Source organism: Laetiporus sulphureus (assembly GCF_001632365.1).
Source record: "Laetiporus sulphureus 93-53 unplaced genomic scaffold LAESUscaffold_47, whole genome shotgun sequence".
Classification (NCBI taxonomy): domain Eukaryota; kingdom Fungi; phylum Basidiomycota; class Agaricomycetes; order Polyporales; family Laetiporaceae; genus Laetiporus; species Laetiporus sulphureus.
In genome coordinates, this window is record NW_024468556.1 from 306,545 (window position 1) to 315,714 (window position 9,170).

Genomic DNA, 9,170 nt, shown 5'->3' on the forward strand with positions numbered 1-9,170 from the left:
GAGAGCAACGTAAGACAGGATATTACAAGGTAATGTGCAAGATCCAACCGTCCCGAGATATGAGCGTGGAAACATAGCGACCCGTGAGGCATATATCAGTCATTTGTTTGACCATTCAAACGATGGGCCACCAGGGCAGTCCAACGTTACCGACACTCCAAAGCTCGAGCTTCGCGGCGGCCGCGTCACCCTGACGCCCTCGATAAACCTCGCAAACACACACCCAGGCACTACTCCCAACTCGATGTCTCCCGAACGCGTCCTGCTTTCCCTCCCAACAACGCACCAGCCATCGTTGAATGTCTGCACAACCACCAACTGCTCGCCAAGGCTGAGCTGGAGCTCATCCGGCAATTCCGCCGCGAACACCTGGCGAACCTTGCGCTTATGCGATTCATCGAAGTACGATACGGAAGAGTTGGTGGAGTACGTGCTGTTGCGCATCGAAGAGTTGACTGTGCCCGTACCAGGCGGTACGGAAAACGATACAGTGGAGTACGTGCTGTTGCGCATCGAAGAGTTGCCTGTGCCCGTACCAGGCGGTACGGAAAACGATACGGTGGAGACACGGCGCGTGGTAGAGCTGCGGCTGGGTGGGCCTGAGGGCACGGATACGCGGCGAGAAATGCGCACCGCCGGCGGAGCAAGGAAGTCGGAAGGTCCTGGAGTTGACGGTCCAGCTTGTTCCGTCATTTGCACGCGTGGGGCGTCCTTCACGAGGATAGCCCTGTCTGGCATGACAACACTCGCAGTAAGCTGCGCGCGTGAAACAGCCTTTTGACGAAGAGGCTTTGCATCGCTGGGGCAAGAACTGATGAGGGGGGCTTGTGAACGATTACAGCTTTCCGCGACTTACTGGCTGTTGATCGTAATCTCGGGGAGTGCAGGCAGCTGAAGACCATCTCTCTCTTTTTTCGCTGCCCAGCTTTTCCTGAAGTAATATATGCTCAGCCAAAGAGCGCCCCCGGCAGCGATAACAATTGCAAGCAGTGCTCCGGCAAGTTGAGTATGGTCGCTGATCAGCGGAGATGTTGCCCTGCTATAGACGTGCGCATTGGTCTCGGTAGACGGCGTCGTGATCGTGACGTAAGCGTTAGGAGCCATAGAGACACACGGGTGCGCTGTTGACAAGCAGACGTCGAGTCGTGTATCTGAGCGGGAATGCCGTTATAAAGGGCTGCCGGTTTTTCACCCGGTATTCGCCCACCGGGAGCGAAGGGTCAGTAGAGACAGGTAGAAAGGACGATGGGGAGGGAGTCCCATTGCCATGCAGGCACGTCGTGGGCGATATACGTCCGGAGCGCTCCATCTACACGTACATCACTTAACCTAAACAGAGGAACCGGTCAACATGAGTCTTGAAACGCCCGAACAAGGGGAAGACGCTGATGTGACAGATAATGCTGGACAACTTACCGTCCGCGTTTTACGCGCTCCTGTCCACTCTCGAGACGGGCCTGGAGTCGGTATCCGAAATGAATTGAGGTCCTAGCTTGTCCTCGGAGTCGAGCTGCCCCCCTCGTTGGCGCCCATTCAGCTTGCCAAGCCGCCGTACGAGGCGTCATTCGAAACGCCAGCGGATCCGATACGGATGACCGAGAGGCGAGCGGTAGATAACATGTAAGCCGGAGAAGGAGAGGCTGTGTGAAGCAAGGCGTTATAGTAGCAACGTTTAGTATGATTCAAGCGAGGAGCCATCGAACACAGCAACAGAAGAGCCACAGATGAGAAGGGACAAATTTAGACATGTACTCAACGGGCTCCTTCCTGGTTCCGCAACTCGGACTGATAGCAATTGAAACCGACAGGAGAAGCGCCGTGCGGACGTAAAGCGACACTGAAAGTATCAGACGCATCCTGACTATCCTCATGTGTTCCTCTAATTCGCATCCTGCAAAACGAGTGCACTGGGGCTTGCAGAGGACCGAAACCATCACGGAGCTGGTCATTTGTCACCATTATTGATATGTTCTGTCTTCTAGTGGTTGCCGGAGAAGCAGAGATGCGAGCTTGAATGTGGGTGATAGTTGAGACAGCAGTGGAACGATCCGATGCTACCACCCTCCTCATTGAGGATGTAGCTCTGCGAAAACAGAGAGAAAACAACGCCAAAATACCCTTGTCATCGGCCAAGGCCAGCAAAAGGGAACACCACTGCTTATGAGACTGCTTGTATTTTGAGAGCTAGTAGAATCGGCACGCTCCTGGACACAGTCAACACAAGATGACAGCACATTAATCGCTGTCTTCTCGTCGGATCTTCATTCATAGAAAGGCCCACCTTTATATGCCCGCTCGGGGACTCCGAGCATGCCCAATTTTGACAGGCAAGAGTAGAGCTGGGTGACTGCCCAATCCGCAGCGCGCAGACACGCATTGATCTCATCACCACCGCACATCCAGCTCTGCGACAGTTCAGCACACCATGGGCAGGCCGAATTTGCGTGCGATGATGTACGTTGTCAAGAGCAAGATGGCCGAAACCAATTGTGAGGTGGCGCGGTGGCGGCGGCCCTGGCGGGCGGTTACCCTATTTGTGTCTTACAATACCCGGGTTGATGCAGCCGAAAAGATCATAATCAAGTCCGTCTCCGTAGCAATGCTCCCTTCGTCCCCTTCCTTCGCTCTGTACATCGTGTTCCCCTACTTGCCGTCCACTGGACGCAACTACGGGCTGAAAAGGAGTCGGCCGCCCGGTTCTGCTATCTAAGTTATCCCAGTCGTTCGTTACTACTCACAATCCTTTTCCCTGTACCGGCTGCGCCTGTTCGACCATTCGTACTTGACTAGAAGTCGCACTTCCAGATTCACAGTGACGCGAACGCGTGTTGGAGATGGCCCCCGCTGATGGCATGCTCGCCCGTCGCAGCGATGGCAGTTCGACGTCGTTGACAGGAAACACGGCTCAAATCATTGGTGTCTCCGTCGCCGCAGCCATCGCGGCGTTTGGCGCCATCTTCTTTGGCATCTACCTCTACCGGAAGAGGTTATCAGCCAAGAGAGAGAAGATTCGCGAGTCTGCCTTTATCAATGTTCGTGGCTTAGTTCGGGATGGTTTTCCTTCGCAGTCCAGTTCGCAGACAAGCTCTAGGTGAGTATCTTCCCCACTCTGAGCACTGGTCACAGCTGATGACACGAATGCGTTAGCGAATCGTTACCCCACGCACGAATGAGCAACCCTTTGCCCAGATCTCCCTTGTCCAACAGTGTCACGATGCCGCCACGGGTGGCTCTCCGCAAGAACGCGACGGAAGAGGAGATTGTCCAGTACTACTCTTCCCAGGGCAGATTACCGCGTCCATTCGCACCTTTCACCGCATCAAATGGTGACAGCAATCGTTTATCAGCAGTCAGTGCGCTACGCCCTCAGTCCACCGGCTCTTTCTTCTCCATGGTCTCCTCGTACTCCTCGCGTCGTGGCTCGACCGCCTCCTCCCTCTCTGCATTCGACGACGGCCACAAGCGCAAAGTCCGCCAGCTGTTCCATCCCACACTTCCTGATGAGCTGTTTTTGAGTCTCGGCGAGCGCATCGCAGTAATCAACAGCTACGACGATGGTTGGTGCATCGTCGGCAGAGACAGCATGCTCAAGCCAGGCGATGTCGAGCTTGGCGCAGTTCCTAGCTGGGTGTTCATGAAAGCTGTGAAGGGACTCAGAGCTGAGCGGCCCATCCGAACGTCGAGTCTCGGGGTAACCGTCACTCTTGATGCTCCTGGGCCTAGGCAAGATGTAATCTCCTGGTCGAACTTTTCGTAGCGACTCTACCTGTTGACCATCCTGTTCTCACTCAGTGAGATGATCAGCCTCTGCGCTCTGTTGTGTTCCCCAGCATCGTCTGTACCAACTCTCCATCTCCCGACCATATGTCTTCCTGCTCTATCTCAAGGGAGCATCGCCGCGTTGCCTTCAATCCTCAACCCAAATACCCTTCATGCTTCCTCGATGTCTCACTTCTCTGTGGCCGTTTCTCGTGAATGGATCCCGGAGGTCCGTCCACGATTCACGACGCCTATGCTACAGCGTCCTGTCACGCGGCGTGCCCGCCTCCTCTCATCCTTCCCGCTTTCTCTCGGACGTTGCATTATTACTAAATATAAGGCTGTCTCATTGTATGGGCATTATAGCCTGTTTGACACCCTTTCGACGTAGCTCGTATTCTAGAGGTATGGAACATTCATGACTGCCATAGTACTTGACGCAGAGTCAATGTTCTCCAGAAAAGCATTGTAGACTTATAATTGCCGTCTATGTACCGTACTTATAGTCCGGCTGTCGTCACAATTGAGCCTCTGCAATTTATTTATTCCGACTGTTCTGCTGCACTTGACATCAAGCGCTAATGTCCTCAACAAAGCCACCACCGCCATCTCCCTCGCACGTCTTGCGCACACACGCAGCCGCAGTGTGTGCCATCTATTTTTCTGATGATAACGAACGTCTCTACTCCGGCGATGCATCTGGTCGCGTCGTGATTACCAACACGCGTACTCTGCGGCCATCTGCGGTCTGGGACGCACATACGGACAGTATCCTCGGCATTCAGGAGTGGGAAGATCATATCATCACGTCCGTTCGTGCTGTCTTTTGCTGTTTTGCAAAATTACGTCCGGCTGCTCATTAATATGCATCGAATAGACATGGTCGAGATAACAAGCTGCACGTCTGGCAGCGCGTCCAGGAATTTGCAACGGCTCTCGGGAACTCTGCAGCCACACCCGGACTACAGACGCCTCAGTTGTGCTACTCAATGGATGTCAATGCCCTCAACTACTGTCGGTTTTCCTTGTGGCCCATTCCTGGAGCAGCAAGGGACAGCGAGCGGCGTGCTCTGATCGCGTTACCGAACCTGGTTGAGTCCTCCGTGGTACGTGTAAGACCGAGGCCGAAAACTCCCAGTCTGAACGTATGTTTGAGGCGGACATATGGGTTCTTCCCTCTAGACAGAGGCTTCATGCTGCAGTTGGCAAGATCGGCCTACCTTCGTCGACTTTGGAAGGTCGAGGTCTTAACCCCATAGGTGTGTTACGCATTATTTCTTTGATCTCACTGTCGTCAATAATAAACCTAGGTATCATCATGTCACTGCACCTTTATGAGGTGGAGCATCCCCACGTCTCTGGTCGTAAGCAGCTGCGGTTGCTATGTGCATACGAGAACGGTAGCGTGACGATGTGGGGATACACTCGACTTGACAAGGAGACGTCTGTGGAAGGCATTGGATGGGACTCATTGTGGAATGTCAAGCTGCATGTCGAATCAGGTAAAGAGCAGATCTCACGCGCATATAGCGCACTCAACGTGTATATATCCTCCAGTTATGGCAATGGCCGTGTCAAGAGATGGAAGTCTCGCCCTGACGGTCTCTGCAGATCACTTGATCGGACGCTACGATCTGCAGGTTGGCCTGTCCAAATGCGAGTTGATGACGATATCTGACTTTCCCTGGCATTAAGGCTGCCGACGGATCATCTCATCTTCACACAGCCTGCGTTGTTCACAGAACAAAGCACGCAGGCAATGGATCTATTGCTATCCGTGATGATGGTAAAGTATGCGCCGTGGGCGGATGGGACGGCAAGTGGGTGCATGCCGCTGGTCAGAATATTTGAGGGAATTGACTGCAAAAGCATTCAGAATCCGCCTATATTCCACCAAAACTATGAAACCATTAGGCACTCTCGAATATCACAAACAACTTGTACAAGCGGTCGCCTTCGCAAGACTAAATTCTCAAGTCACATCAGCAGATGCCTTGGAAACGAACGTTGAAGACGATAGCGAGGACGGGATGACGGAGCAAGAGAAATTGGAGAGATGCCGGTGGCTCGCCGCTGGTGGGCTTGATCAGAGGGTGTCCCTTTGGTCCCTTATCAGCTTCGGAAAATCTTGAATTTGGAGCAGCTTGGGATAGGTAAGTACTGCGTCATTTGTGACGGTGAGCTCTGTGTCTAACAGTGCGAGTGGCAGTAAGCTCCAGAATGACTCATACGCTGTTCACATAAAATTGAAGAGGTGGTCCTATGGCATCGACGAATCACTAGACAATCAGACAACCTCTCTATAGCTATCCTGAACTGTTCTCATAAGAGCATAGTCGTCCAAACTCTGAAATCGACTCATCGTTCTTGAAGCGTCGTCGGGACGTGCAGACACCTGAAGCCTATCGCTAGAGAGCCTCGCTGTAGGAAATCCGGGACTCGAAATCAGCATCTCTGTTGTCCAAATGTCTCATTACTTTGTCCTCCATGCCACGATCATCTCGCTATGTGCCTAACTAACGACTATTCTTGGGGTACGATTTTACGTGTGCTATTGCAGATGTTTCACGATAGTCAATTGCAACGTTAACAGCGTGGCTCGCACACGAAGTTTTTATCTCAAACGACTGAATATACGAGCCTCGCGGAGAAATCTGAGCCCGCAGTGAGTATTTGAGTAGCCAGTGATCGAGATCGCGCCTTGTCATGACCGTTTTTGGCAGGTTCTGTCGTTCAATGCAATCTCTCACTGTAGCCTCTCCGACACATACATTCTCTTCATCGGAAGGCTGCTGCATTGAACATATTCAGCGTGATTACAACAGTGGACGGATGCGAGATAGAAAATATCCGGAGTGATCTCACAGGCGGCGCGGATGGAAGGGCAGGATTGACAGCGACGGCAACGGCAAGACGGAGTGTTCGATAGTGATGGAGTTGAAGGAGGACCTCGAGCTCTGCGAGGGCCGCCTCCGTCTCTGTCAAGTGGCCTTCGACTGGTGCTACAAGGACCGATCCCGCTTCAAGCGCAACTTCGACGATCTTTCGTTCTTGCACGAGGCGATCAAAGAGACACTCATCGCTGAGATCCGGAAGTATCAGGACAATATTGCGACTTGCAAGCGCTCGAACCTCGCATCGGCTGAAGCACTGGAAGCCGCGGAGGAGACCATCGACTTCCTGGAGGCTGAGAACTATTTCGCCCAGGTTTCATCAGAGGAGCAGGTTCGCAGGTTACAGGCCGACAATGCGGCCCTCGTTGCGGAGCTTCGGGCGTACAAGCACAGAATTGAGTTGCTCGAGAGCGAATCGGACGGGACACAAGATGACTGCGGTGAACTGGACTGCGACAAGGAGTATCGTGCGGGAACGCTGGAGTATTGTCAGGCTCGTCTCGCTCTCTGTCAAGCAGCCCTATCCTGGCAAGAAGACAACCGGCGCCGCTACAAGGCAGAGAACGATGGCCTCAAGCATGAGAAGAAGCAGGACGAGCTCACCAAGCAGGCGTTCGCAGACGAGGTCCAAAAGCAGATGGCAAAGAATGTCTCGCTCGAGCGCGACAAGCGCGTAGCAGCCCAGTCCCTCGAGGCCGCAGAGGACAGCATTGACTTCCTACAGGCGGAGAGCGTCTTCGAGGGGCAGGCGTTCCATCAACGGACCCTCGAGCTAGAGACGGGTCTGGCGGGGAAGGACAAGGGATGAATCGACTGCGGGAGGACCTGGCTGCTTCCGAACGCCGGGGACACTCGCACGAGCCCAATGCCACTGCACATGTACAATGGAATGTGGTTCTCTTCAAGGGCAAGATCGACGCGGAGAACGCGTCTCAGCAGGCTCTCGAATCCGTGAACACGGACCTCCGCAAGCGAACGGCCGAGTTCGAGCAGAAGACCGATACGCTATACCAGCAGGTCGTGAGCCTCACGAAGGACAACGAGTCACTTGAGAAAGAGCTGAAGGACATGACGGCCGACCTGGGCGCGGTCCGAGAGAGAGAGAAGTCGTGGTCATTCGTCGTGAAGGCGGAGCAGAAACGAGTTCGCAGCGACCAGAGCGACTCGCAGGCGACGGTTTCGGGTGTTGTCAAGTACTCGTACGGTAGTCCCGAACCAGCGCCATCGGCCTCAGCATTCGCAACCTCGATCTCTCAGGATAATGTCAAGCGCATCCACGTGCCGAAGTCGGGTGACGGAACTTGAGCTCGGAGTCGTGGCTATAAGAACACAGGAATCAGGTACATTCCTATATTCAGATCTTCGCTCGGATGTTCTGACTCGATCTCCTCACCTTACGCAGGTGGCAGCGTACGGATCTTTCCGTATGTTGATTAGGCGGAGAATGTCGACGCAATATCAAGTGTTTACTGCAAAGGGCACTGGGGTTTTCCTTCTCTTTCTTTCTTGGTCCGGGTCTATACTGCATGTGTCTCTCATCTATTTTCTCTCATCTGTCTCTTTTGTAAATCGTTCGCGACTTACGGAGCCTGTGTCTGTACCCATAGCTCGCCACGAGTCTATGCATCGCGTTGACCTAAATCGTGTGCAATGAGGACCAGACTGCTCGAGCAGACTCGTGAGTCATACTGCGGACCTCAAGGCATCAATCTGTGTTCCAACCCGTTGAAGCGAGGAGCACGCAGACGACGGGCATCAACATATCTATTGAGTTTCTAGCAACACATCAGAAGACCGGCGAGGCTCGTATCAAAGCAATGTAATGATCCCAAGCTAAGTAAGAGAAGCACAGCCCACAGCCCTGTCGTCCACCGAGAACGCCGCGTAGACGCTACGCGTAAAGCTATCGATGAATCAGTTAGTTTGTTGATGCAGCATGGGGTTTGAGTCACTCACGTATCCTCGACAAACCAGACAGGGTCTTGCAGAGCATTGTCGAGGTTAGTTCTTTGCAGCTGGGTAAGTCAAATCTGCAGGAATAGATTTAACGGACGTCCTCGACGAGCATATATACTGGCTTTTATGCAAAATCGGAGGTTTGCCATCCCTCGTCGGTCTCAATGCAATGAACCTGACATAGCAACCTTGTCAACAGCTCCGGCTGCTTTTTTGACCATCGAGGAAGCCGGCATTCAAGACGACCATATGCTTCCCTCTCAGAAGACGACGACGATGCCGGTGGGAAATGCAGATCACCGTCGAGAAATCCACCGGATTGCCGCAAATGGACGCTCCGGTGATCGCTGTTCAGGAGAATGAGGACCATACTCGGCGAAAAATTGCATTTTTAACGATAGTCTGAGCAGCGATGCATAAGCTCCATGGCAAGTGGGAATGACGCACGCGATATTGCGTTACCAGAAGGAGCAATTCTGCGCATTAGACGCTTCAACATCGCCAGTGTGAAGACCCGGCCACTTTCGGAGATCATCTTCGTTGAGTAGAATGACCGTTATG

General features: G+C 53.2%; 4 protein-coding genes across 4 annotated transcripts; 3 read left to right on the forward strand and 1 right to left on the reverse strand.

The window, feature by feature from the left end:
• Positions 1-99: 99 nt before the first annotated feature.
• On the reverse strand, positions 100-1,104 carry LAESUDRAFT_716819 (uncharacterized protein; the record flags this gene model as incomplete). Its single annotated transcript, XM_040907280.1, has 2 exons — positions 100-799; positions 857-1,104. The coding sequence occupies 2 exons, from the start codon at positions 1,102-1,104 to the stop codon at positions 100-102; spliced, it is 948 nt and encodes a 315-aa protein (XP_040760363.1).
• A 1,730-nt stretch (positions 1,105-2,834) lies between these two features.
• On the forward strand, positions 2,835-3,757 carry LAESUDRAFT_762743 (uncharacterized protein; the record flags this gene model as incomplete). The annotated part of the gene is made up of 2 exons (XM_040913150.1): positions 2,835-3,091; positions 3,148-3,757. The coding sequence occupies 2 exons, from the start codon at positions 2,835-2,837 to the stop codon at positions 3,755-3,757; spliced, it is 867 nt and encodes a 288-aa protein (XP_040760364.1).
• A 583-nt stretch (positions 3,758-4,340) lies between these two features.
• Positions 4,341-5,891, forward strand: LAESUDRAFT_661436 (WD-40 repeat-containing protein; the record flags this gene model as incomplete). The annotated part of the gene is made up of 7 exons (XM_040904936.1): positions 4,341-4,567; positions 4,637-4,865; positions 4,916-5,018; positions 5,070-5,261; positions 5,317-5,399; positions 5,455-5,579; positions 5,636-5,891. The coding sequence occupies 7 exons, from the start codon at positions 4,341-4,343 to the stop codon at positions 5,889-5,891; spliced, it is 1,215 nt and encodes a 404-aa protein (XP_040760365.1).
• Positions 5,892-6,422: 531 nt separating this feature from the next.
• On the forward strand, positions 6,423-7,739 carry LAESUDRAFT_406046 (uncharacterized protein). The gene is made up of 2 exons (XM_040902330.1): positions 6,423-6,424; positions 6,483-7,739. Exon 2 carries the CDS (start codon positions 6,691-6,693, stop codon positions 7,459-7,461), a length of 771 nt encoding a protein of 256 aa, XP_040760366.1. The 5' UTR covers positions 6,423-6,424; positions 6,483-6,690; the 3' UTR covers positions 7,462-7,739.
• The last annotated feature ends 1,431 nt before the right edge of the window (positions 7,740-9,170 follow it).